Genomic DNA, 27886 nt, shown 5'->3' with positions numbered 1-27886 from the left:
CTGGGATGATTTAGTTGGGTTGGTCCTGCTTTGAGCAGAGGGTTGGACTAGATACCTCCTGAGGTCCCTTCCAACCCTGATATTCTATGATTCTATGAAGATCTTCATAGGACAATTCCTGAATTTTAGGGTCTTGAGTTGGGTATCTACCATCACTAGCCACTTTTCCAAAGTGGCCTAAAGCCTTGCTGTGCCTCAGTTTCCCCATTTGTGACTAATGATCCTTCCCTATCTCCCTAGGTGGTGCTGTGAGGATCACAATCATTCATGACTGTCTGGGGCCCAGATACCCTGGTGTGGACCCCTCCGACCTAAGGCACAGGATCTCTCAGCAAGCAGACACATGCTGTGTTAATTCTAGGCAAAGCACATATCATATGAGGGAACGTTAGTGGTTCTACTTGAGGGCAAGTGAACACAGCTACAAGGAAAAAGGAATGTCAAGGTGATTTCTCTCTCTTCATAATTACTTAATTACTTGGTTAAATTAACAAACACTCTACCCAAGTTGCTCAAGAACAAAGCAGCTGCTTATATTGTAAGGATAACAAAAAGTTTGATCAGGACTGAGATGTCTTGTTAGCTCACAATTAAATCTCTGATGGGGAATAAAAAACAGCTGATCTTTTGTGGAGTGGCTAACTTTGGGGGCATTCTGGGGTTTAAAGAGCAATGAGAATTAATGAGTTTCTATTGATCATGCCCCAGTGGGCTGGAGAACAGGTCCAGCAGTCTAAGATTGGGGTCCCAAGTAGAACCAATTGGGACCACTAAAAACCCCACATTTTGCAAAATCTGAAAATACAAATCTGTGAAAATGAACATTCTAGGAATTTGGTGCAGCGATTTGTCACACTTCATTATTTCATCAGAGTGAATTTTCCCTGACAAGGACTATAAATGCCCTGTATTGATGAGAGGCTCAACATTCGTGAGCTGAAAGGGACTAGTGCAGCTTTTGCGTCTGTCTTATTCACATTCCCGGTAACCGTCATAAACTCAAAAGGGGAGGAGATACTCAGAAGATTCCACGCATTTAGAATGAGATCTCGCCAAAGTAAGTATGAACCTTCACTCAACAGCCACTGATTTCCTAAGTGCTTGGATTTATTCTAGGTGAGGGGGCTGGTAAGTGTGACTTGGGGAACAGCAACTTCTACAGTTACTGGTTGGGTTGTTTGATTTTAAAAAAATATCTTTTTTTTTTCTTCCTTCTTCCTGGTATATTTGTCTATTGATAGTATAACCAGGAAAAGAATAGCTCTGAGGACAAATACACAACATTTAAGAGGCATGTGTTTTATACAGGCTGGATTATGTTTTAAACAGGTGGGGTTTACTTAGTGCATGTTATGGGTGAGTTTGCCTCGCTACAAAAAATTATGAGCATCTGATAGCAGAGGGGATTTAAATCAAAGGCTCGTTCTAATTTTAACTATAAAAGCTTTAATGTATCGATTGTGTTTATTTAGACTAAGCTCCTTGGACAGAGAACCAACACACTTTGGGGTGATGCTTACATGAGAACAGTTCCCACTGGAAGTTCTCCTGGGCACGGCCTGTCTCTCGCTATGTGTATGTGCAGTGCCCAGCATACGGGGCCCCCAACCTCAGCTGGAGCTTCTGCACTAACCTTCTTATCTCCTCTGAATGCACAGAGTGCTTCTCCTGCTCTGGGTCTCGGGCCACATCTGGATTTCTCTGCACTTACCTGACTAACTCTGCTCCTCTCTCTCCTTCCTTCCTCCCCAGCTGTTCTGCCATTGCTAGTCAGCACTGTGCTGTGTTTGGGATGCACCATGCTGCATGCAGCTCCCCTGCCGGAGTTCTCCGGGGATCAGGATTTCCAGCAATTCCTGCAGAAGGACCTGGAATACATCCGCAAAATCAAAGGGGACGTCACCCAGGTGCAGGAGCTTGTGGTGAGTCGCTCGACACAAACCGGGGGAGAGGCATTGAGGGCATCCGAGATCTGGGGTGGGGGTGGGGGGATGGGCTGTACAATGCACCCAGAGTCTCATCTATGACCTGCACAAAGGGGTTTCTTGACATCTGACGAGAGAGCTGCCGCTACACCCCTCCCTGGCGATTTGGGGTCTCTCGCTCAGCAGTGATGCTGGGGGCTGCAGCCTGGCTGGAGGGGACTCAGGGGAGAGCTGCACAGTGGGTTAAACTGTAACAAGGGAGGATGCCAGCAGCCCAGCACTGAGCACTCAGGGGTGGGGCCCTGACATTCTGCTCCGGAGGCTTCATCTCTGCTGAGAATCTCAGCCCCAGGCTCCCAGACAGACAGAGATCCAGACAGACAGGCTTCCCCAGCAGCTGTGCCTTGGGTTGGGCGGTAGGACGAGCAGCAGGACGAGACGGATTGGGAGATCGCTCCGCGGCGGCAGACCCCTTGCTGCAGAGCAGCGTGAAGTTGTGCTGATCTTCCCCAGGGACAGATCCCTGACCAGGTCCCCACTACCTCCAGCTGGCAGGGTCACAGACAAGGGCCCTCCTGAGCCAGCAAACTTAGCAAACTTCAGCCCCCGGCACGAAATCCACAACAGGAGCAAGAGGAACTGTGCATCTTTCCCTCTCTCAAAGCAAGAACCAGAAACAGGGACCCATCCCTCCCAGAGGAGTTGCAGGCTGCTCCTTCTCCTGGACAAGTGTCTTCTCGGAGACCCGGCCTGACAATTTACCCAGCTGCTAGGTAGAAGATCTGTCCACTCAGCTAGTGCAAACTGCAGCCTTCTCCTTCTGGTCGCTCTGCCCCTGCCTGATGCAGGCAGAGAGCGGATTTGAGGACGGTGAATCCTCCTCCCTCAGGCTTTGGACTGCAGTTTGTTTGGCCCGATCCTCATGCACTTCTGCAGGTCTCTTTCCTCAGGCGAGCAGCCCTGTTTATTCAGTGTTACTCTCACGCCGAGGCGTTTTCAAGATCGGGCCCTTAAGGTTTGGCCCAAAAAGTTTTTTCGCACTCATCGTGTTAAATTGGGAAGCAGATGCTGGCCAGACCGCTGGCCCGGGGGATCCGAATGGGTGTTTCCTGGAGATTACAGCTCGTGCTTGTCAGTAGTTTAACCCTGTGGGGCAGGGAGTCTTATTCACATAGCCAGGGGATTTGTTTGCTTTGGTCCAGTTTCCAAGGTCTCGCACGACCATGCCAGCCAATGTGCAGCTCCTTCCCTGCTGCTCCCGGGGTCGGGCCAAAGGAAAGGACAATGCAAAAATGAACATAGCAAAACATTGCTTGGGAAAAGGCAGGCGAGAACAACAGAATCAGAGAAAGGCAGGGCTGGAACGGACTCCAGGCAGGACCAAGCAAACCCAGACCATCCATGACAGGTGTCGCTCCAACCTGTTCTTAAAAACCTCCAATGATGCGGATTCCACAACCTCCCTGGGAAGCCTGTTTCAGAGCTTAGCTACCCTGACGGTTAGAAAGTTTTTCCTAATATCTCACCTAAATCTCCCTTGCTGCAGATTAAGCCTGTTACTTCTTGTCCTATCTTCAGTGGGACACGGAGAACAATTGATCCCTGTTATCTTTATAACAACCCTTAATACAGCTGAAGTCTCCCGTGTCCAACAGTCCTGTTCATACACCTCGGAAGGGTATAAGCCTTTTTCACCACAGCATCACATTGTTGACTCATATTCAATCTGTGACTCACCCTCGGATCCTTTTCATACCACTGCCTAGATCCCCACTCTGCAGTTGTGCATTGGATTTTTTTTTCCCCTCCCTAAGTGTAGAACTTTGCATTTGACTTCAGTGGGTAAAGTTACTCGCAGGAGTGTTTGCAGGATTGGGGACGGGGTCTGGAACCCACCCCGGCCATCGCATTCTCGCCATATACTTGGGTCCGGGAACAGCAATCGCTAGCGGTGGCCCAGGCAATCCTTGGCTTTTAACTCCCACCTCCTGACTGTACCTTCTCTTCTCATCCCACCTCAGTGCACGACCCTCCAGCTCTGCAACGAGGAGGAGCTGATGCTTGTCAAGCAGAAACTGGGCATTTCCCAGGCCCCGCTGGATCAGTGTCACAGCAAGACCTTCCAAGTGGTGAGTCTGACCGCAAGGGACTACAGCCGGGGCGGGCAGGGGGGGCGGGAACGATCCTTGGGCTGCGTCCTAAGGGCCCAAGCTTGTTCCCACTGACAGAGGAAGCCAAGCTCCTGGTGGCAGCCGCAGGGTCGGCCTGACTCCAGCAGCAGGTCCCTGCCTGTAGCAGGAGTGAGGATCTGCTCTGACAGGGTGAGAGGAGCAGCACACTGCTGTGCTTCCCGGCCCGGGGGCGAAGGAAAGTCACCCTGCAATGAGCTGCTGGTTCTCAGCTCTGGCTTCTCTCCAGCCATGGCAGCCTTCTCCTAAACAACCCGAACAATGGAACCACTTCAATCCTGTTCCTCTGCCAGCTTCCCAGAACCCAAACGCCTCTCGTGGCTCAGCTGCCGGCATCTTGGCTACGTCCGAAGCTGGGCTCCCAGGCCACGGCCTGGCTGTTAAACCCAACCCCAAGAACAGTCCAGCCAAAAATAGCCGGGCGGGGGCAGCGAGCTAGAAAGAGGGGGAGGCTTCCTCACAGCCCTGGCAAACGCTGCTGCAAGTCAGCACTTCCCGCCCTCGGTGATCCCCAGCGCCGGCCCGGCGGCGAGGGAGGGAGAGGCCCAGGTTTGTGCTGCCTCGCTGAGCTTCAGGGATCTGTCAGCCGGGGCTCGGGGGATCTCCGGTCCTTGCAGGGTCTTGAGCTCGATGGTCACGTTTTCCAGCCCTGCTCCAGAGCCATGACTCGAGGGGAGTCCCTGGCACGGAAGGAGCCCAAGGGGAAGCTCCGACCCCGGGGGGGGGGGGGAAAGGAACAGCTGGCCCTCTGCAGTTACACTTAACCCCTTCCGTGCTGCACAGTCACCGCAGCCAAGGTGTTTCACTGGGATAGACACTGCACAGGAAACTTGATGCCAACCGGGTCACTAAAGAGCTAGCGTCCCCACTCAGGCCTCCTCTCTCAACTCCTTCCTCCCCGTGCCCACAGGATGCCTGCTTCAGCCAGATCCGGGACGGGCTCCAAATCTACCACGGCCACCTCGCCCTCCTCCTCCAGCTCCTGCCGGCTCACTCCAGCCGCGTGGACGCCCTCCGGCTGGACGTCTCGAACCTGTCCACTAACATCCAGCAGCAGGTACACCGCTCCGCTTGCTCCCCCGCTGGGTGGGACCAGGCCCTCGGGGCGGGGACGGGGCAGGGCCCCTGGATGCAGCTAGAAGCCTGGCGGCCTTCACCCAGACCCAGTGGCTCTGGCGGGGAGCCAGCCAGGGCAGGGCAGGGCCTGGCAGCCAGGGTGAAGCCAATCCCTGCTTGCCATCGCCCTGCTGCATTCCCGGGCCCGACGCGCTTGGCCGACGCCGGCAGCCTGTGCGCAGGATTGAAAGGGACGGGGAGAGCGTCACAGCTGGGCCTCCCAGGCTGCGGGGAGCTCGCCCCCATGCCGGCCCTGACCTGTGACTAGATTGAGGCTTCGGGCGCCTTTCGCCAGCACAGTCGCCTCAGAGCAGGCCCAACCTTCCCCGGGTGCGTCAGGCGCTGGCTCCGCTGGGCTCCTGCTAACGCTGCTGGCCGTCTCCCGCTCCTTTAGATGGAGGATCTGGGTCTGAACACGGTGACGTACCCCAAGGCCGAGGGCCAGGGCACCCTCCCCAGCCTCTCGTCCGACTTCGACCGACAAGCCAGCGCATTCATCATCCCCGCCAACTTCAAGCGCTTCCTGGAGACGTCCTTGCGGGCCCTCCGCCACCTCACGCTGGTGTAAAGGGGCGCGGGGACGCGCTTCCTCCACCGCAGCCTCCGGCCCAGCCTTGGGGAGGCTCTGGGCTTTGAGATCTAAGGGGGAGCTTTACGGGGGGGGTGTCTCTGAGTGGGGGGAAGGGCAGCATCTCCCAGCCGGAGGATGCTCTGCTCATCCAGCCTGGATTCTCCCTTATTCCCAGCCCATCCCGCACCCCCTCCACTCTGCAAAGCAACAACCAAGGCTCTTAACTATTGGACTGGGATATTATCAGCAGCTGCCCCTCCCTCTTTGGGTCAGTGGCAAACCCTGCCCCAAACCCCTGTTTACTATTCCCCAGGGTTTGAGGCTGGGCATGGTTCTCGTTTAGGGTGACCAGATAGCAAGTCTGAAAAAATCAGGATGGGGTGGGGGGGTAATAGGTCCCTCCATAAGACAAAGTCTCAAATACTGGGACTGTCCCTACAAAATCAGGCTATCTGGTCACCCTGTGCTATTTAAAGGTTATTTATTTCTCATTTGTGAGCTTCACCACTGGTTGGTGCATCCACGCACGCAGCCCCAATGCAAACACTGCCCGGATTATTTAATATTTATCACTATTTAATATATTTATAGGGGTTTGGAACCTGTTGGGAGAAGTATTTAAGTGCAACTAGTCTCTGGTATGTTTTTAAAGTCAAAATCCATTCCCTTTATAACGAACCACGGGCATCATTCCCGAATGTTTTGCAGCATCAGCAAATCTAGGAGCAGGGCCTGGGATGCTGGCCGTGCATTGTGATGTGTGTCTCCAGTGTAGTTACTGTTTAATATTTAAACAAATGAGCGTCTCCAGTACCAGATGTTTGCTCTTTGGTAGCTGGACCAAGCACAGGGCTGGGCGCCAACAGCTCCTGGCCCAACTCCCTGTGGGATCTTGGCTAACAATCAGTGCCTCAGTGTCCCCATGTCAAATGGAGGATGCTAACGTTTACCTACCTCACAAAGCTGGTGTGAGGCTTCATTTTCCCTTGTCCAGCCAAGGGCAAGGTCTGAGTGAGTAGGACGGTAGAGCACCTGCAGAGAAGGGTTTGCCGGGAGCACTCGGCCATTGAGCGTGGAGAAGCCTGCGCTCTGGAAAGCCTCCAGAGCTTTGGGTTAGGTCCCAAGCACGCAGTGCGCAACACAAGCCACTTCGCTCCTTGCTTGAGCACAAGCCTGCCGGGCGGCGGGCAAATGGACCAGGGCTCCTGGGCTCTATTCCTGGCTCACCCCCCAACTAGCTGCATGCCCCTACGCATGTTGCGTCCCTTATCCTTGCCTCAGTTTCCCCATCTATAAAGAGGGATAATCCCCTCTATCCTCAGATGAAGGCACTTTAAAATAGCATTTTCCTTCCTGGCTTGTGGGCAGTGCAGGGACAGAATTGGCTAACATTGTTTGTGTTATGATAGTGCATTAATGCATAACCGAGTATTATTATTTAACAGACTTGGCAGGAGGGCAGGCTCCTTAATTAGCAAAGTCCTTGGCTGGGGAATTGTTTATGCACAGCCGTTCTCACTGAATGACAGGGAGGTTTCCAGCTCACCCTCCCAGAAAACCAGCTTTTCTGTAACTTTTCTTATTTATATTTCTGTAACTTTTCTTATTTATATTTTTCAATCCACTGTTCCTCCTCGTTCACCCATGAGATTTACATTCATGTCAAACTGATTGTATTTATTATAATTTAACTTAATGATTGATATCTTAATTCTTACTATTAACTATTATCACTCCTTTAATTTCAAATGATTTTTTGCCGAGAATGGCTCAGACCCGATTCCTACCAGACTTCTGACTGGCTCAAATTCCAGCTACCCTGAATCCACCCAGTGTGGATTGGGCTGGCAGGGACCGGCGTTGCCTGTATGTTTCAAAGCTGTCACCGACAGACAGCCCACGTGAATTTCAACATAAATCACATTGTACTAGATTAGCGGAGACTGTGCAATTCTACCTCCCCGGATGATCCAGATGAAGAATGTCCATTCTTGAATGGTTGGAGTTTAATTAAAAAAAACAAAGGCAAGATCTTCATTGACAAATTCTGGAGTTTTGCCTATTAGGTTGGCGAAATGCCCAGCAGAGTGCGATATTCTGTAATTGTCTTGAACTGGTTTATATTGCAATGTGTACTATTTATTATTGGGACTGGGTTTGGCTCAGACCAAATGGATTTGTATTTTTATTTAAAACAGAGAAATAAAAATATTTTGGTACCTTCTAAAGCAGGTCTGTTTGGCTGAATGTAGCAGGAGGCAGGGTCCTAGCGCTGGCACTTTTAACCAGAAATAAACCAGTCCCTTATCTAGGAAGACAGCAGAGAGGCCCCCACGGGGTGAGTTAATAATTCTCTTTACTTGTTCAAAGTGCTGAGCTTCACGGGATTTTGACACCTTTGAAAAAGTTCATACCCAAAGCTTCAGGGAGAGCTCCAGCTCCAGCCCACATGGAAGGCAATTCAACAGCTCAAGGACCGGGGCGGCTCCAGGCACCAGTGCACCAAGCGCGTGCCTGGGGTGGCAAGCCGTGGGGGGCGGCCTGCCGGTCGCCGTGAGGGTGGCAGTCAGGCTGCCTTTGGCGGCATGCCTGCGGGAGGTCTGCCGGTCCCGTGGCTTCGGCGGCAATTCGGCAGCGGGTACACCGAAGGCGCGGGATTGGCAGGCCTCCCACAGGCGCGCCAGTGAAAGCTGCCTGACTGCCGTGCTTTGGGGGGCATAGGAACCTGGGGAGATACTACATCTCAGGAGCAGGGAGGGGAAAGCTGTCACCAGACCAAGGAGCACTTGAAGGAGATAAGAATCTTTCTCACACCCTCTGCAGTACCCCAAATCCTTGTCCCCCTCATGAACACCCCTGCTCTGGGGGCATCTGCTCAGAGAAGGGCTCCCTGGATCTGGAGCGGGGGCTCCCGTGGCTCCATGCAGCGTGACAGGGTGAGAAAGCCAGAGCTCTGGGCCGAGGAGCCGGGGGGAAGCGTGGGAACAAGGCTCTCTCACGTCCACCAGGGCAGAGAGGGTGCTGGTCTCACTCCCATCACCTGTGCGTGGTGCAGTGCTCAGCTACCCGGGCTCAGGACAATGGGCTCCGCTAGGTCGGCTGGGATTGACGGGTTCAAACCTGATGCTCCAGGCATTCAGCCCCCACTTTTCCCCGTTGCCAGGCCTGGGGTCTGAACCCACCGAGTGCCAGGCCCTCAATTCCCATCATGGTCAGGGAGGGCAGAGGGAGGTGGCGCTTCCCAGGAGCCCTCTGGGCTGAATGGCACCACAAGCCTAGGGCCCCCCGGCTGCCGCAAGCCCATCTCCACCTGTGAAATACTCGCCTTGAGTCCAACGGGCTTCAGCTCAGGCCTGCGAGCTCAGCGCTCCCTCCACTCCATAGGGAATAATTAGGCTGAATAGCTCCCCATAACATCACCACAGCGCCTAGGAGCGCCAGGCCTGGACCAGGACCCCCTCAGGCCAGGCGCTGTCCAGACACCGAACAAAACCATCCTGGCCTTAAAGAGCTGACGAGCTAAGTACAAGACAAGAGATGAAGACAGCCAGGGGAGTGCAAGGAAGCAGGGAGACCGTACTGCTCAGCGTGGCAGGCAGGAGCTTAGCCCCAGCAGCCTCGCCCAGTTTTTGTAGCCCTCGTGGAGGCCTCGGAGAGTTTTGCGGGGGGATTTGAAGGTGGGTATCGATCGGGAGCCCTGCCCAAACGCCGGGGGCAGCAGGGAAGAAAGCACATGGGTGCTAGTTTGAAAAGATAACCAGTGGGTGAGGGAGGCTGATCGGAGGGGGCAGTCGACAGCTGGATGGCGAAGGAGAGGAGGGGAGGGGGGAAGCTGTGAAGGGCCCTGACCGTGAAGACGAGCAGCGATGGTTTGATGCGATGGGGAAGGGGAAGCCGGGGTGGGATGCAAAGAGAGGGGAGACATGGGCAAAGCAACGGGCGAGGAGAACGATCGGACTGGATACGAGCGGGCCCAGACCCGGTGTGCCTAGGGCAGCCCGCACTGGAAATGCCACGGTCAGGGCAGGCTGCAAATGGGAGAACGGATCCTCCCAAGACTGGTGGGTAACACTGAAGTTAAACTCCCCAACCAGCCACATGCTGTGCTCCTGATTCCGGCCCCCCACCCCCCAGGGTCAGCTGTGTAGCTGATGGTCCTTAATGGGCCATCAAGCAGGCTAGAAAGTGCTGATGGCAAACTGCCTGGGGGTGTCACCCACAAGCATAACACAAGTTTTGAAATACAGGTATAACCCACAGTACAAAGGTGATACAAACACATACCTGACAGATTATAACCTTTCTGCAGATGTCTTACATGGCATATCTGGCATAACTCACTGCAATTTTACAACGTTGGTTTTCATAATATCCTAAAGTGCCCCTCACATTCCATACAGCGTCACACAAGGCGTGACCCAAATCTCCACTCAGTGCAATCAGAGCCAGCCAATCCAGCGACTCTGAAGCCATCAAAACATAACAGGACAAGCCGGTCTGTGACCCCCAAGGGGTCTGCTTCCCAAACCAGTCCCAGAGGCACCCCCATTGAGTGCAGGTATGGCAAGTGACCTGGCATCCGCCCCCCACTCCACCTCCTGACAGCAGAATGACTGCACCTAAAAAATCACCCGCTAAGGACAAAAGACCGTCCCCTGCAACATGCTTAATGGCTGGATCGAACTGTCAGGGGTTGAAAACAGCCTTCAGGGGACTGGCAGGCTGATCTGGAACTATGAGAATGTCCTATTCTGCTGCTTGGCTCAAACCCTAAATAATCACTCAACATCACCAACCACAGTGTGCAAAAGTCTGGAACCAGCTCCGGCACCAGAAGGATTGGTTTGAAAACCATGAGGTTTTTTTAAAAAAAATATATATATATATAGCACATGAGGTTCTATTTAATTGACCTGGTTTTTAACCTCTAGGTGCACTCGGATCATGTTTTCAAGCTACTCTCCACACCACAACAGCTAGAGGACTTGGGCCCAGACATGAGGAACCTGTGAGCATCTGGACTTTTGACTTTAAATTTGTTTTTTAATGAAAGGTGAGGCTCTCCCATGGTCTCTCATTTTCAAGGACCGGGACTTTACGTGAAACACCAAATGTTGGGTGGGTGGGCACCACAGCAGTTTAATCACAATGCCTAGCTCCTGGGCTGCCGCTCTGCCCCACCCATCCCAAAGCACATCCCAAAAGCAGAGTCAGGATCATTAGCCCTATTTTTATAGATGGGGAAACTGAGGCACAAAGGGGGGGAGAACACAGGTTAGGAGACTTTCAGATGGTGAACTCCTCAGCGCAAGGACTATCCTTACCTTTCACTACATCCCATCCCCCCACCCACCGCTGGAACTCACTGCTGCAAAGGCTTGACAGGTTATCTACAGGGGCTTTGGACTCTCTGGGTGCTGCAGTTAGGCTGGGCAGCAAACAGGCCTCCCCAGCGATTTCTGCTCCCGGTGTGAGTGGGCTCCTCAGCAGCAGCTCTGCCTCGGCCGCTTTGGGCCTCAGCGCAGCGATAAACCAACGGGGCTGCGGCTGCAGGGGATTAAACTATTGCAAAGGCCAAAAAAGTCAGCAGGGTGGGACGACCCAGAGCAAGAACCAGGGGATGATCGAGAGGGAGAGGATATCAGGGCCAGGCTGCCGCCCAGGCATGTCGAGCCCAGTCCCCTCCGGAAGGCTGCCGTGATGTACATCTAGCAGAGGCGGGAGGGTTTTTCCCGAGAAGCCGAGAGCTTTCCACTATTGCTACACTCCTGCCTGACCATTGGCTCAAGATGAAGGGAAGAGGGGGACTCCCCTGTCATTATTCACCAACTCCTGGCTGTTCGGAGAGCTCAGAGAGAGCCCGGGGCTGATTTCTAATGGCCCAGCGTAAAGACAGCCCCTCCTGTACGGTGTGGACCACCTCCCCTCCCCCAGGGCCAGCCGGAGAGGGATGCAGATAAGGGGATTGCTCCTCTGTCTAAGCCTGAGATCACATTTGCGTTTGAATCTGAAGCAGACCTCCTAGGATAGGTACCCCCAGGCCTAATGCTAACAGAAGTTAAGGCCAGGAGGAGCCAGAGGTCTCCCTCAGTAGGACCCGCTTCTAACACAGGCACCCTGCCCTGAGCCCAATCCCTGCCAGAAAGGCAGCCAGGGCTGGAGCCACTGGAGCACTGCGTCCCGCTGAACGGAGCCGTGCGCCATGGGAATCGGGACAAGCGATGCAGGAAGTGCGGCTACGCCAATGAGACGCTACCCCACGTCCTGGGTAGCTGCAAGCCCCAGGCGAGAGCTTGGCAGCTGCGACAACACCATCCAAGACCGCCTGGCCAGAGCCGTCCTGCCACCCGGGGGGGCCCCGTGAACTCCGCCATCCCCGGAACCGACAGCTAGGGGCGGCTCTAGGTATTTTGCCACCCCAAGCACCGCAGGCAGGCTGCCTTTGGCGGCTTGCCTGCGGGAGGTCCCCGGTCCCGTGGATTCGGGGGCACGCCTGCGGGAGGTCCGTCGAAGCCACGGGACCAGCGGACCCTCCCCAGGCATGCCACTGAAAACAACCTGCCTGCCGCCCTCCCGGCGACTGGCAGAGCGCCCCCCCATGGCGTGCCGGCCCAGGCACACGCTTGGCGTGCTGATGCCTGGAGCCGCTCCTGCCGACAGCCAACTGCGACCGGACATCATCATCACCACCACCGAGGAGTGGAAGATCGTCATGGTGGAAGTCACTGTGCTGTTCGAGAACAGGACCCCGCCCTTCCACGATGCCCAATTTCGAAAGGTAGAGATATTCGCCCTTCTGGCCGACACCTTGAGAGCTAAGGGTTCCAGGTCCAGACACACGCACTGATCGTCGGAGCCTTAGGCGCACGGGACCCCAGTAACAAGCGAGTGCTGAGCAAATGCAGAAGGGGTCAGCGCTACGCTCGGCTGATGCGGCAATTCATGGTGTCGGACGCCATCAGGTGGTCGAGGGACATCTACATAGAACACATCACCGGACATCGGCAATACCAGGAGGGACGAGCTGGAGGCCAGTGAAAAGTGCAGTCAGGAAAGTAACAAATACTTTCCTCATGGATTGTATTTTCTAAATGGAAAAGCAACCTAATTCTCAGTTACTGAGGGACAATCTCCACTCATTGATATATTTTACTTCCCACAAGCAAATCTCTGTCCAACTTTCCATGAGGGATGGACCCGAGTACTTGGATTCTAATTTCTAAACTGTATTGTTAAATCTCTTCACACAAACGTGGGTTTTTGCTGATTATGTTCTCTATGTACCATGTGAGTTTGTATTTGTGGATAATCTAAGCACTATACCTAGATGTACAGACACACTTTCCCCAACCTCTGTATTTTAGAATATTTAATAACATTTTTAAATCTCAACCCAGAATCAAGCTCCTGCAGGATTCACAAGACCCCGGAGGCGCCTACAATGGCTGAGCACCTACGTTGTGGCAGTGAAAGTTCCCAGCTACCTTTCTGCCTCTGACCATGAGCGCCCCAGCCCCACCCCCACCGCAGGCTGCAGGAGAAGCCCCAGAGTGACACTCGAACGGGGGCAGATGGGCTTTCATCTAGCCCCCTCCGGGCCAGACCCAGCGAGCATGCACCAAGCTCACAGAGCGGATGAGACCCCTGGGGCGAGCTTGCACACACCAGGTAGCAGTGGCAACAGGAGCAGCTGCCACCCAGCGGTTAGGTTCTCAGCTGGGATGTGGGAGACCCCTGGTTCATGTCCCCCATCCCCCAGAGGGGAGAAGCAATTTGAACTGGGCTCTGCCACCTCTCAGGTGAATGCCCCAACAATGGGGTGAGGGGATTGTCCAATGCAGGGCTCCTTCACGGACTCCTGTTGGAGCTGTTCCACTTTGGGTAATAAATCATAAAAAGCCATTGGAGCAGAGGGATTGAATGCTGGGTCCCCCCCCTCCAAGCACCAGACTCATGTTTGCACCCGCTCTCCCTGGGCCAATGATTCTGTCGCCAGTTATCCAAAGTGGAATAGCTTCCCCAGGACAGATGGTTGGACCTGGACATCGGCTCAGCTGGTCCCTGACCTTGCAAGCTGGTGCTTTTCCAGGTAATCCTAGCGGAGCCACTCACTCATTTCTCAGCTGTCCCACGCCAAGGGAACAGTGACTCTCTTCTCGAGCGAGACCAACTACAAAGTGGGGAATAACCGGCTGGGCCATCGTCCTGCTGAAAAGGATCTGGGGCTTCCAGGGAAGTGCAAACGGAACATGAGTCAGCAATGTGATGCAGCTGTGAAAAAGGCTAGTATCAGTCTGAGCTGCAGCAACACGCGTGTCAGATGTAAGACACGGAAAGCGATTGTCCCGCTCTACTCGGCTCTGGGGAGGCCTCAGCTGGAGTCCTGGGTCCACTTCTGAGCACCCCGTTTTTAAGAAAATTAGGGAGAGTCCAGAGGAGAGCAACGAAAATGATGAAAGGTTTAGAAAACCTGACCTATGAGGAAAGGGTAAAAAACTGGGCACCTTTCGTCTTGAGGAAAGACGACTGAGGGGGACCTGATCTCAGTCTGCAGGTATGTTCATGGCTGATATAAAGAGAATGGTAGTAATCGATTATTCTCTGTGTCCACTGAAGGTAGGACAAGTAACGGGCTTAATCTGCAGCAAGGGAGATTTAGGTGAGATATTAGGAAAAACCTTTCTAACTCTCAGGGTAGCTAAGCTCTGGAACAGGCTTCCTGGGGGGCTGTGGAATCCCCGTCACTGGAGGTTTTTAAGAACAGGTTGAACAAACATCTGCCAGGGATGGTCTGGGCTCACTTGGTCCTGCCTCTTGAGGTCCCTTCCAGCCCGTCTCTATGACATTAGTGAGCTACTGAGGAATACTGATGCGAACAGGAAACATTTCTGCAGAAGAAATTCAGCCCCCAGCCCTGTCAGGTTCCTGTGCTACGACAGCTTTTCCATCGATTGCAACATCTCTCTCAGAAGCCTCCCACCAGGCCCTTTAGCACCAGTCAGCGCACAATGGGCACAAGTTGCTGGGTCAGCACCATGACACACACCTCTACTACCTGGACTAAAGGAGTAACTCCATCAGCAGGCAGCAGTGGTAGACTGGTGTCCTCAGAGAACAAAGTCATGTCGGGAGGGACATAACACACAGTTACCTTACAACTACTCACAGCTCTACCACGTGGCTCCTTAAAACTGCAGGGGGAAGGGCTTGGCCTGGAAATAATGAACTTTACAAAGTAACCCACCAGCATGTCATGCCCCTGCCTTCTCTTCTGCTGTCACTTTCAATTTCGGTCACATCATGGGTTGGCATGACATGTGGGGGACTCCAGCCCAACAAATTCCTCTTTCACTACTGCTGTGAGGGGGATTTATTTCAGGAGTGGGCCAGACTAGTATGATGGTCACAGACCCTTGCTCTTCATCAGCGGATATTCAAGCACTTCAACAAAGGTGGTCAGGATCGTTATCCCGATTTTACAGATGGGGAAACTGAGGCAGGGGATGTCTGGGTTGTCAGGTACGTTATTGACTCTCTGCATAGCTTGCGCTGTCACTTCAGCTCTCTAGGCCTTGCTTTCTCGTGTTAACACACACACAAGCTTCATCACTCTCAACAACCAGCAGCTGTCCTGGGAGAGCTCAGGAGTCAGGCCCAAGGCAACATGACATGTTACCCCTCAGCTCACCAGAAGATCTGTTGCCTTGCAACAGCTGGTACCAACAGTGATGTCTGGTCCCCAGGCCCACGTGATATAGTTTCCCTAATCTCAGGTAACAGGAATCCCAATGCCACACGGTGATTTTGCTCCAGAGGGAGATCCTGCCTCAGCGGACTGTGCTTTTCACCACAGAAAATCTTTCCAGTCCCACCAAGGTTGATCGGCCTGGCCTGAAATAAGTCCACTCCCCCACCTGGCAAAAAGCTGGTCACTGCCGGGGGTTAACACTACCGTAGGCATGAAGGGGGCTCTCCAGAAGAGACATGGACTGGGCCTCTTGCGTCACTTTATGACGGCATGGACTGAGCTGACATCTCTTCCTCATTCCTGCTCCTGGGGTATTTTATAGTTACAATTCTCTCCCCCAGTTCCCTGGATTACAACAGCAGCTACTTCCCTAGCTACCAGATATGCTTCCCCTCATCCTATGACCCTGCCACAGCCTCCCCCAGACTCCCCTGCTGTAGGTGTTAGGTGGGGAGTATGACACAGGGAAAGTGATGCAAGAGTCTCTACCATTCACTGTCCCATGAGCAAAGGGTTTCCCTTTTTTAAACGCCCCCGCCCCCACCCACCACGCCCTCGTCATTTTCCAAACCCAGTCAACCCTAGTGGAAATCAGCTCTGAGAACTGGAGCACTCCCGTGGGCCCCTTGCTTTGTTCAAAGTCATTTTTAAACGTCCCAAGTGCTGGGGTTCCCAGCCCCTTGCTGGGGAAGACGATCCCAGCTCACTGCCTGGCCAATATCGCTGATGGCCACGGCTCTTTTCGGGCTCGTCCCACCCACAAGCTTTAGGAGACAGACAGAGATAACGAGCTCCTTCATTCAACCTCCATCCCCACCCTCCCCACTTATCAGCAGTTACAGGAAACCTGTTCTCCAAACCCTGCTCCCTTCCTGCCAGGCAAAGCCGGCTGCTCGGCAGGGAGCTGCTGGGACTGCCCCACTTTGGGCTGCGGCTGCAGCGGCTTTGGAGGGCAAATATTTGCAATACTGGCAACGGTTGGGCTGGTGGCAGGATGGGTGTGTGCCGGGGCGGTCAGAACAGTTTGCTTTGCTGTAACGATAACGGGTCATAAAAGGGGATACCAGGCAGGACGAGGTAGAAAGCTGCCACCCTAGAGTGGGGAGTGGCCTCTGCCAATAGCCCAGGGCAAATGCTTTAGAGGAAGCCATAAAAACCCCCAATGGACCCGCCTGTGCAACTCTGAGCCAACCACGGGAACTGTTTGCTCCCACCAAGTCCTAAAACAGGAGCGACGAGTCTCGTTCCTCTCCTGCCTCTCAAGATGCTACGCTGAGCCATTCCTGTCCCATTTAAAAGGGGCTGAAGATAAACCTCCTGCAGCAGGGAGTTGCACAGGTTAACTGTCCATTACCCAAGAGCAGCGCCCGTTACTCTTGTATCACAGGAAGAAGAGTAGCCGGGGGAGGGTTCGTTCCCAGCCCACCCCCCAGGCTCCAGGAATGATTGTCATCATTCCAGCCACATGCCAATGAGCCCTATCAACCATCTCTCCTCCCTTCGCTACGTCAGCTGGCAGGAGTCTTGCTCAACCGCCCCGAGCACCCCAACCACTTGAAAGCCGCCGCAGGTGATTTACGAGCCCCCTTTATTGCCCCACCCCTCTGAAAAAATGAGGGGAGGGGTGAGTCGCTCCACGTTACATAACAAGGTTACATCAGCCCCGGGCTGGATATCGCTGCTCTCTGAATCCACTTGGCGAAGCCAGCGGACAACAGCCCAGCCTTGTTGCTACACACAGCGGAGCTGGCTCGGCCGGGAAGCCTGCGTCCCAACTCTCCCTTTATCTTTCCTTGTCAGCCACTGGCTCTCCCCCCCGGACACAGTGTCTTTTCCCCGACATCGCACAATGACTGTGGGCTGGCGGGTGGGGCCATGGGACAGCCAAACAGGAAGGAAATGCTCATCAGGCTTCTAGGACATGGTGCTCCCTTACCCAATCCCACAGGAGCCAAGAGCCTCTCAAGGAAGCTCCTGAGCTGACTCTGCAGCCAGCCATGCTAAGGCCAAGGCAGAATCCCAGGCGATGGCAAGATGCCCACTGGTTTCAAAGGCAGCTGTTCTGCAAGAGCAGTCGCACTGTCTCCCTAAGCACAAACGGCCACCCCCGCTTAGAAGTGGGCAAACCTCCCGGGGATTGGTGAATTCTCGGGGCACACTGCCTGCTTGCTGCTAGGGGTGGCAGGCGTGGAACAGAGCAGGGACTGAGGCGAAAGCAAACTGCTGGGGAGAAGCCCTTGGTCCCCACTCCCCGCAATCTCTGCTTGGCGAGGCCGATTCCGAGATAGGAGTTGTAATTCCCATGCAGGGCTGCGTCAGGGGTATGTTCTGTTCCAGGCTGTGCTGTCTCAGCAATGGCTCACTGCCTGAATCAGACCCGCGCGTGAGTCACATGGGGTGTTCAGCAAGGAATCCCAATGGATGTTTCCCGGCAGGAATTTCTCTACATCCTTTTTAATGGAATTGCTTAGCGGTGAATCCGCTTTCCAGGCATGTTGCATGGACATTGCTTTGCATGGAAAGGTCCCTACAGCAGGTTCCAGAGCAGGGGTCCATCTTCTCAACTATGGACAACAACCCCATAGCTGCTGAGGACAAACTAGAATGACAGATCCAGGCAAACGGACGAATTCAGAGACTCCACTCATGGCACTGATGTCTTTGGCCGGGTTCGCGCCAGCTGTGAGCGGGAGTGGAGATCATTAGGAAGGGAGCTTACAAGAGTCAGGTCATGCCCTGAGCTAGCCCCTAGCTACTCTTCCCAAAGGTGACAATGCTGGTGAGTGCCAGAACTGCCACCTGTATAGGGAGAGGCTCTCGCTGAAAATCTGCCACCTGTCTGACCAGCAAATGGCTGCCGAGAACAAGGAGGAGTCTGTCAACCTTCCCCCCCTTGGGTAACACTGCCCAGCCAGCCAGGTGCTAACTTCTCACCTCCCCACTCAACAGGCAGTGGCTAGCCAGTTTCAGAGCCAGGATCTGCGGCCTGACACAATAAGACAGGATTTCTGGGTTAAGGGCCAGTAAACACAGCAGAGATTTGTAGAAATTGGCCAGAGGGGAATCTAAGAGACCCACCCCCAGCCAGCAGCGTTTGCACTGGGGCAGCCACTAGGCGTGGACAAGGACTGGCACAATCGGCACAGCAGCTCACTCCAGTTTCAAGCAGGTGTCAATGGTGTCTATCTGTACTAGGGGTCTGCACCGGATCAGCTGCACTCGCAGCCGACCACCACGGGCTGGAATCGGCCGTGTCGGGATAGCCACATGGCAAGCTCCACCTTGCACTGGAACCTAGGGCACACAGGAGAAGGGCAGCTGGGATGGATCAGAGCCTGGGGACACAGGGAACTTATGGGGAAGGGCCCAGTTACAGAGATGCTGACGGGGAGAGCCAAGAGTTAATGCCAAAGGAGCCCCTCAACGACCCTTCTTTGCACTTTCCTGTCTCGAGCAAAACACGCGAGCAAAGAAAAGACAAACCAGCCAAAACTCCGCAAAGCCAACGGCTCCCACTCAGCCTGTCGGTGAGGAGCTAATACGCCAGGCAACCCAGCACCGTCGCAGTCCGACGCGGCCCAGGGCTGGGCGAGCAAAAGGAGCAGGCGCTATTTACTCCAGGCAAACGACTTGCACAGAATCAAAGCTCTGTTCTCACGGCAGCCCTGCCCAGCGAGTGCTGTAACAAAAGGAACTTACAATCACGGTGACACTCACTCACTCACAGGGGTTTCCTAGGATAGCTCAGTCCAGCGTCCCTGACTGCTACCGCGAGTGGGCTGGACCCTGACCCCAGCCCTTCCAGCAGCACGACATGCGGTGTTATGAGAAGCGCGCTCCCCAGGCAGGCTCACATTACGTTTCAGAGGGTGCTCTGGCTTCCAAGCACTAGTCAGAGCTATGGGGAAGTCTGTTTGTATCCATCGGAGAGGTAGACAGTTTTGGGGGCTCTACCTCCCTCTATGCACAGATCTTGTTCTCTCCTTAGAGAGGTCTTTTTATTTTTAAAATCAATCTTATATGGAAGAGTCGTGAACCGCAGATCTGAAAGCATCAGGAATGGATAAAATATACAAAACAGAGTCCAAAGGGAATTACAGATGATACAGATTGAGATAATGCTGCTGCCTCTGGGCTGGAACGCAGGGCAAGACTTCAGCACGGGTAAGAATCCTTTCTTCTTGCAAGCAATGTTGGTTTCCTCTGGTTGGGGAAGGCAAGCTCTGGACTCCCTTACATTAAGATTGCATTAAATCATTCTACCCCGCTTTCCCGTCGCGATGCATTCCACCGGGAGAGGGGAAAGGGCAGGTTTTAGGCTGGCTTCGTGAACAGCTGGAAAAAGCAGGCAAGCCCCGCAGCACAATAAGGTTGCGTTATAGGAGGGGGGAGAAAAGCACCAGGCTGAACGGCGGAAGAAGGAGCATTTGAAAGTTGTAAGGTGCGCTCACGCTTCGGTTTACTGTATCTCAGAACCGCTAGTTCCTTGGCGACGGGAGAGAAATGCCACAGAAAGCGATCTGCTCTTGGGGTTTATCGTAGGTTTATTTAAGCCCATGGTACAAGTCAGTCATAGCACACGACAGGCGTCTTACGGGGTGTCAGAAATACACTGGCCGGCAGAAGGGGAACAAGCGTTTCAACCTACGAAGGCGCGAGGGCAAATTCCGTGCTGAAATCCCCCTTCTGGCATCACATGGGATGAACCAGCAATGCCCGCGGACTTGAACTCAGCTTGTGCCACGTGGCAGAAGTGAGTTTGGTTCATCTCTGCCCAGGCTCAGCGAGGGCACGTACTGTGGAGCCACAGGGATATCTGGATCGATTGGCAGCACCTGGGGGGCATCGGCAGAGCGGCGTGGGGAGAGCGGGCCCAGCAGCTAGCTGGCTCCAAGACACAGTACTATTTGCTGTCTTCCACAAGCGCTAACTGGCGCCTCTTCCCCCTGCGACAGAGGTGCCGTATCTGTTCTAGCTGCTTATTTTAGCAAAACTTAGGAGACAGGGTAAATCTAGCAAGGAGCCCTGGTTCAGAGCTGTACCCATGCACAGGGGCGGATGATGTTACGCGATGGAGCTAATCACAACAGGAGGGAAGCATGAATTGTCTGCTGCAATGTTTTGTCTGCAGAGCCACGGCGGCAGCGAAGTTGGACTTTGAAGACTCCCAAACCAGCAGAGGATCGCGCCAGAGAAGGCTACAGAAGAAATCACCACAACACCCCCCTTTTTTATCTAGCAATACCAGTTCTGCATCCCCTATAGATTTAAAAATACCACTTCAGAAACCCCTGGGATCTGTAAATCGCAGCAGGTAGCACCTTTGCTACAGACAAGATGTCGTGTGGCTGCTTTTCAGTTGGGTGTTTGGAGATGAAGGCCCCTGACACATTTGTTTCAGGGTCACCGGTCCATGGGTGAAGCGGACAAAGCTGCCCGCGGTGGAGGCAGGAAGGTGTTGAGCAGCCGTGGGGTCCCCGTAGCCATTCGTCAGCTCTGGTTCCCGTGTGCAGGACGTTTTGCTCATCAGGAGTCCAGGACTCAATCACAACTCCGCAGACCCAACAGCAAGTGGAGAAATATACCAGCTACTGGGCCCACAGGGATATCATCAGTCTCTCGAGACACCACGTCTTGGCACAAAGGCTATTAGGAAAGAACCGAGCACCTGGGCTTTATGAGAATAAAAAACTAGGTCTTAAAACATTAGGAAAAAAGATCCGATCAACAGCCAAACAGCGTTCGGCATCAGACGACGATAGGGAACCACAATCCCACATGGTACCTCTAACACGCCCAGTGCTGGGGAAAGCTGCTTCTCCAGCCACCCAGGCTGTTCCTGGGAACGAGGCACTGCTAGACTCAGGGTTCACTGCAATGGTGCCCCCCTGGCACGGAGAATAGGCAGGATCCATGCAGCCAGAGACGATCCATTCTCCGCTTTTCCTAGCTCCCCCGGCTTCTGTCCCGCCTTCCCCTCACGCGGCATCGCGGAAGGGGGAGCCGTGTTCACAAAGCAGCAATGGCCTTGGCAGCCACCCGGCGGCCCAGGGGCAAGCTGAGATCCGTGATGGCCAGGACAATTTTGGGACTGGACAGGGTAGACACTTTCACCAGCTCTGACACCTGCCCAGAGAGAGGGGAGGAGAAAAACGGATGCCTCAAGTCAGCGTTGGAGGCGCCACTGGTCTGGAGAGCGGGCTCAGAATAGCACATGTGCAAAAGCTCCCAGCATGCAAGTCACCTGAGCCAGACGGTGGGGCATGAGCCAGACTAGAAAAGGGAGGTGACCCTGCTGCTAGTGGGTTAAGATACAGGAATCTGAGCCCCAAGACGACCTCCTGCAGCTGGAGGCAACTTACGGGGCTGCTCTTCGGTGCTAGCAGATCAGGTTTTCATAACAGCAGCAACCTCTTGCCCATCTCTAGAGAGTCCCATCAGAGGATCTCAAAGCACTTTGTGCCTCACAACCCTCTGCAAGGCGGGAATTAACCCCATTGTTCAGAAGGGAAAACTGAGGCATGGGAGCGGGCATGTTAGGTGCCCAAATTCACACAACGAATCACTGGTAAAGCTGAGAACAGAACCCAGATCTCCTGACTCCTAGTGCCAGGCTTTAAACCACAAGACCAACTTTGCCCCAAGCGACGGGACTTAGCTGCTATAACAGTTTAGCCTTCGCCGTTAGGCCGAGGCCCAGGATATTGGCCGGAGACGCTGCCCCGTGTAACGGGCTTCCCTGAGTCAGTTAAACGCTAGCAATCACCCAAGTCGCCCACGGTGCCGATACGGACCCTCCCCCCTCCCTCCGTCGCGGTGAGGCGTGATAGGTCCGACTAGGCCTCTCGCTGTGCCACGCTGCTCCAGAGGCAGGCGGCCTGCCCCCAGTTCCACGCCACAGCAGCCCCAGGCGCGGGCACTGCAGAGTGAAGCGCGTGGGTCTGCCACGTGGGGGGCTGGGTCACAGATCTCAGCAGGGGCTGCGGAGCAGGAGCAGGACCAGAACTCACCATCGTGAAGGGCATGAACTGCAGGATGCTCCCGCGGCTGCCCTGCTCCAAGCAGTCCACGCACTCCTCCATGAACCACTGGACGAACTGGGTGTGCGTGCCGGCTGTCTTGGCTCCCAGGATAGAGGAGATCAGCAGGAAGAGGTTCGCTGGGGAGGAAGAAAAACGAACGGGTATTTGTAGCCTCAGGATTGGCAAAGGGCCGGGTGGTGCCTCCAACCCCTGGGGACTGGGGTCTCCTTCCAAAGGGCTGGGGTGCACCAGGCTCACCCGCTCATGGACACCAGCTGTATCAGGGCACCTGACTCTGCCGGGCTGCTCAAGAAGAGTCAGGCAGCAAAAGCAGCACTGGCTCATTCAGCACCAGAATGGCTTTACAGCAGGAAACGTACCAAACCCCTGCGTTAGGGAGACCAGCCAGCGCTCTGCTGCCGCCGGTGGGACGGGATCCACGCTGCAAGCCTGCCACGCAGGGACGCAAGCCGAGGGGAATCAACAGGAGCAATGACTATGAAAGCGTCCAGTTCAGAAAGGCATCTCCCCGGGGAGCCCATACACTGCAACTGACCAGGTGCGTCACAGCACGGCAGGGGGTGGTTCCACCTTCCTCTGATGCACAGGGAGCTGCGGGCAGGACACCCGAGCTGACAGGCCATTGCCTGATCCGATCCAGGCCTACGCTCCTGTACAGCCCATGCGAGCCTGGGGAACAGCTCCCGCTTGGGACTCACCGAGGACTCTGTTGAGAGGGTCCCTCATGCTGACGGTGTGAAGCTGGGAGGCAGACAGCGAACTGCTCAGCGAACGATCTGCTGCGGAGGAGAACACACCCCGGTCAGGATGGCAGCTGGAATAACCCCACCGTGCACCTACGCTCAACCACAGCTGTCGATGTTCCACCCCAGGCAAGATCAGGGACTGCTGCCCCTTCCTAATCTTAACCCCGCAGGACCATGGAGAAAACCAAGCCAGACGCGGCCCCGTCCCTGCGGAGAGGGACCTCCTGCTGTACCGAGCCCACCTGCAGGTGTGCTTGGCTAGGCCACTTGAGGGGTCTCCCTCCACCCTCAATGGGGGGGCACATGCCTTCCCCAAACCCTCAATTTTGTCTTTAATATAGTGATACTCAGACCTCAGTGGTTCAGGAGCCAAATTAGTGATCAACATTACGCAAAAGTGCCCCAGTCATGTGAATGATTGTCTCATTTACTACAATCCTATGTGTTCATATTTAAACAGTATGACAGGAGAAATATTTAGTTTTATATATGCAGTGCGGATATAGATATATAATTCTCACAGGAAATATGTTAATAGTGTAGTGCAAGTTGATGACTTAATTGGTTAATAACCTAGTAAAAGCACCCTGACTGTGTGATGGAATTATTAACCAAGCTAAGTTATTAACCAGTGCTGCAAAGAGCCGCAAGAGACCCATCTGTGGCTCTCCAGACTCAGTGGGAGAATCACTGCTCTGATACAATCAAAGCTTTCCCAGCCTTTGAGGGGGTTTGGATCCAGGGCTTTGCTCCGGCCCAGCAGGCAGAAAGGGGAGCTAAGCGCTTCGGAGCAAGATCCAAAGCTGGTTCCAAATGTGAGGTGTTAAGATGATCTCTGAAGACAACACACACGTGGATTTGAGTTGCCATGTTAGTCCATTGCAACGCTGGGATAGGAGAAAACTTGTTTCTGCTCCCACACTCGAAATGCGTTTGCACTCATCACCTGAGTTTCTATGTTGATCACCACACTGCGGGGGGGATTCATTATTGCCCATTGGCTCCTATCGTTATTACTACTGTAGGTCAATCGGACGTATCACAGGGTTTTCAGTATTCTGGGATTGGACTAAAAATGCCATGGATACATCACTGTGCTTCACTGTTGCACAAGCCCAGATGTTTATGGTGCTTTCAGAAAGCCAGCGAGGCAGGCAAAGCTTAACAGTGGTTATTACAAAGATGTATCCGTCTTCATTTCCCAGGCACTCCACGTCTGATTTGGTTTGAATAATGGCTCTGAACCGACACTCAGTAAAATCATGATTAACGTAAAGCAGTAAATCATTTATATAGTGCCTCTTGTGCCAAAGTACTTCACAAAATTAAACTGATGCACATCTTGTTCTTACGGTTCACGTCACCAGCACTGAAATCAGCCAGCTCTGGGGTGGAACACGGCAGCTGTTTAACAGCATCACAACAACGCTGCATGACAGGGCAGGGTGCTACTGACCACTCACTTAAATGTCATAATTGGGGACAGGGGGTTCATAGACACGTTGGGCTGAAAGGGACCCTGAGAGGTCATCAAGTCCAGCGGCTGCGCTGAGGCAGGACCAAGTGAATCCAGACCATCCCGGACAGGCATTTGTCTAAACTGTTCTTAAAAATCTTCAGTGACGGGGAGTCCACAGCCTCCTGTTCCAGAGCCTAACTGCCCTGTTCTTTAGAAGGCAGAATTCTATCATCGGCGCTGAAGTGTGACCAAGACACCAGAGTTTAACACTGCAACTCTCGGGAAAAGGACCAACGGGATCTACACTAGCCAAGCCAGCCTGACCCTCGGGTTTACATCTCACGCAGGACCGGACAGGTAGCTAAGGATGCCAATGCAAAGCATATTCCCTTGCAAACTGCTCGAGAACTACGGGTAAACTCAGGAAGCAGGATTTCCAAATCACTGCTCCGTCACAGCAAATTTTCAAAAATCCAACATGTCATGGAGAAGGGGAGAAAAAGGCACATTGAAAGGAAGAACAGGAAAGACAGTGAAATAAGGGGAAAACCACACAGAAGGTCGTGCATGTTTAAACAGCAACAAAACCATCAGAAACCACCGGTTTAAAGGACACGTGCTGAAAGGAAACTACTCAACAGATTGATGGCCTGGAGAATTGCAAGGGCATCGCTGATTCACTTCAGATGAATCTGAGCGAGCATATTTCTGACCTGTAACATCCTGCTATATATAAGCCAAGACCCCAGAATGTGTTTCCTGTTGGATCTGTCGCAATGATTATTCATCCATACACCAGTAACAAATGTTACATCACATGGAATTCTTAAAATTAGCTTAATTTTGCTTCTTTAATGAAGGCCACGGGCAAGTGAAATTCCACACACGTCCATTTTTACCTGAGCGGTACCAGTAATGTCAGCTCCTACCGGCACTAGTTCGGCTGGAGCACGTGGTGGGGGTCTCTGATGCTGACAGAGAGCTCTCCTGCCCCTTACGCAAAGGGCAGAAGTGATGAAGATTATCAAAAAACACCTGTGTCCCCAAGTGCGTAAGAGACGTTGGAGTTAACAAGCAAGGCGGCCTTCCTACCACTCATCCCCACCCAGGTCCTTCATGCATCATAAGGAAGCAAACTTAGGCACAAGCCCAGCCTTCGCTCCTGCTTCCCACCTTTAGGGCTTCAAGTCACAAAAGCCTCTTTAGTGAAGTCTCTAAACCTTCCTCAACTCCTCCTCCATCTAATCCCCGAACTGGGGTCACGGCGCATCCCAGGCCGTTGCTTACGGCTTTCTGCAATTCACCTCTAAAGATATTGTGCGGTACCTGCTGATCAGTGTTAAATAACGGCTGTGTTCCACACAAGAGGTGGCTGCATTGCACCGCTGGGCACAGAGAACGCTGTAAACCCACTGGTTAGTCACACTACATAGAAAGCCTGAATCCATGAAGTGCTGAGCACCCCCCACTCTCAGCCACGTCAGCTGCACAGATCACGAATAAGACGAACGCTTTGCATTGATACGGCAATTGACACGTTCAAGTATTAAGTGATTAACCCGTGAGGCAGGCGGGTCAGTATTAATAGCCCCAGACCAACCAGAGGCAATGAAGCGATCGGCCGAGGCCAGGTATCACCGGTGTCGGAAAGGCAGGACTAGAAGCAGGGTCTCCTGATGCCCAGATCCCCACCCCAATTCCAGCCCCCAAGTCATACTGCCTCTGGGAAGCTGGTGCCACAATTTCACTTACTAGGGCTGGACAGAACATTGGCATCCTCCTCGTTGGAGCTCAGCAGGCGCATGAGCTTGGACGGTTGGGTGTCGTCCAGTGGGAACAGGCTAATGTAATCCTGGGGAGGGGGAAAGCAGAAGATTCAGGCCCGCACCCCCAGCACCTCCCAGCCGCATCCCTCCCTGGGGGCAGGGCGCAGCACGACGGGATGAAATCAAGGGCCAGGCGTGTGGCCAGGTGGGGGATTTTAACCCGCAGCTCGCACGGCAGCAATCGGAGGTGTGGTCCAGCTCCGTGCGGAGGGATCACCGCACACACGTGCGTGCGAAAACGGTCAAGCGAACAAACTTCACCAGCCAAGCCCGAAGTATCCCCAAGATGGCAGCCTTCCCTTTATGAGAAAACCAGCTCTCTCGAAAACCACCCGACTTCCAGCCCGTCCTGCGTGGCTGCGTAAGATGGGTTTGCCCAAATGTGCACTGTCCACAGGATGCAGATCCATGCACCCCACATACACACACGTACCTCTATGTCCTCTCGGTGCCTCTTCTTCTGCCTGGCTGATGCCTGGCCCTTGTTGTGAGAGGAGTAGGAGCTCAGGGCGCACCAGACAGAGAGCCTAGCATGAGAATCGGGGAAAGGAAAGCAGCGTGAACTGCAGGGGGCGGTTTCCCTGGATTCAGTATCACCTCAGCAGCACGGCAGACGGTGCTCAAGAGGATGTGGGTTCCTGCCTCCGTGGCTGGTTCATTGTTTGGGGGGTAGCGTCATCGTCAGCATGAGCTTCCCAACATGACACGGCAGCTTATCGCTGCCCCCACGGCTCTACCCACTGAGCCCCCCACACACAATCCAGGAGACTTCCTGCCTCCTGCTAGCCTGGCCAGATTTGCTTAGTCATTGCCTTGAGGGAAGGAGACGGTGTCGAGAGAGGGGGACGGGCAGCAGGATGCCTGGGATCTATTCCCAGGTATGCCACTGACTTACCAGGAGAGCATGGGTCACCTCCAGCAGGGATCCTCAGTCCCCGCCACCCCCCAGCTCTAACAGCAGGACTCCTAACGCTGGCGGTACATGTCTGTCAAAGGGCCCCGGGCTGAGGCAGGCGGGCGGTTCCCTTACTTGGCAAGGGCCTTGCCAGGCGGGTCCATCAGGGTGTGCCACTTGGAGGAATCGGTGAGCAGGCTGGGCAGGATGTGGCCCAGCAGGGATAACGTCAGCTGCTGCATGTCCAAGCAGAAGACGGCGTAGAGGAGCTCCACGGCCCGCAGCGTGTGCTCCTTGCGGGTTTCCTTCAGCAGCTCCTAGGAGGAGACGGTGGGGGACAAATCAAGGAGTGGGGAGTGGATTGGCGG

General features: G+C 54.0%; 2 protein-coding genes across 5 annotated transcripts in view; one reads left to right on the top strand and one right to left on the bottom strand.

The window, feature by feature from the left end:
- The first annotated feature begins 900 nt into the window (after nt 1-900).
- On the top strand, nt 901-8019 carry CSF3 (colony stimulating factor 3). 3 transcript variants are annotated; one of them, XM_044999145.1, is made up of 5 exons: nt 901-1057; nt 1753-1922; nt 3947-4054; nt 5025-5171; nt 5625-8019. In XM_044999145.1, the coding sequence occupies exons 1-5, from the start codon at nt 901-903 to the stop codon at nt 5796-5798; spliced, it is 756 nt and encodes a 251-aa protein (XP_044855080.1). In that variant the 3' UTR covers nt 5799-8019. The 3 variants fall into 3 exon arrangements, with proteins under 3 accessions (XP_044855080.1, XP_044855081.1, XP_044855082.1); XM_044999146.1 differs by having other exon boundaries at nt 1043-1128; XM_044999147.1 differs by lacking the exon at nt 901-1057 and adding an exon at nt 1063-1116.
- Nucleotides 8020-17704: 9685 nt separating this feature from the next.
- The window catches only part of MED24 (mediator complex subunit 24), a 37078-nt gene continuing 26896 nt past the window's right edge, over nt 17705-27886 (bottom strand). Inside the window, exons 21-26 of one of the 2 annotated variants that reach the window (XM_044999144.1) lie at nt 27654-27835; nt 27057-27150; nt 26550-26649; nt 23291-23368; nt 22560-22708; nt 17705-21675 (exon numbers count right to left, since the gene is read on the bottom strand). In XM_044999144.1, coding sequence (XP_044855079.1) covers nt 21559-21675; nt 22560-22708; nt 23291-23368; nt 26550-26649; nt 27057-27150; nt 27654-27835 — 720 coding nt within the window. In that variant the 3' untranslated portion in view covers nt 17705-21558. Of the gene's footprint in view, nt 21676-22559; nt 22709-23290; nt 23372-26549; nt 26650-27056; nt 27151-27653; nt 27836-27886 lie in introns of both variants that reach the window. The other variant, XM_044999143.1, reaches the window with a different exon arrangement.

This window comes from Mauremys mutica, chromosome 25 (assembly GCF_020497125.1).
Source record: "Mauremys mutica isolate MM-2020 ecotype Southern chromosome 25, ASM2049712v1, whole genome shotgun sequence".
NCBI classification, from domain to species: domain Eukaryota; kingdom Metazoa; phylum Chordata; order Testudines; family Geoemydidae; genus Mauremys; species Mauremys mutica.
Note: the sequence above shows the minus strand (reverse complement) of the source record. Positions and strands in the feature narration are given on the sequence as shown.

Bases quoted from the DNA above. Each gene is read 5' to 3' on its own strand.
- CSF3 (XM_044999145.1), top strand. From the start codon at position 901: ATGCCCTGTATTGATGAGAGGCTCAACATTCGTGAGCTGAAAGGGACT. The intron at 4,055-5,024 runs GTGAGTCTGACC...CCGTGCCCACAG, and splicing joins ACAGCAAGACCTTCCAAGTG to GATGCCTGCTTCAGCCAGAT. The intron at 5,172-5,624 runs GTACACCGCTCC...CCGCTCCTTTAG, and splicing joins CCACTAACATCCAGCAGCAG to ATGGAGGATCTGGGTCTGAA.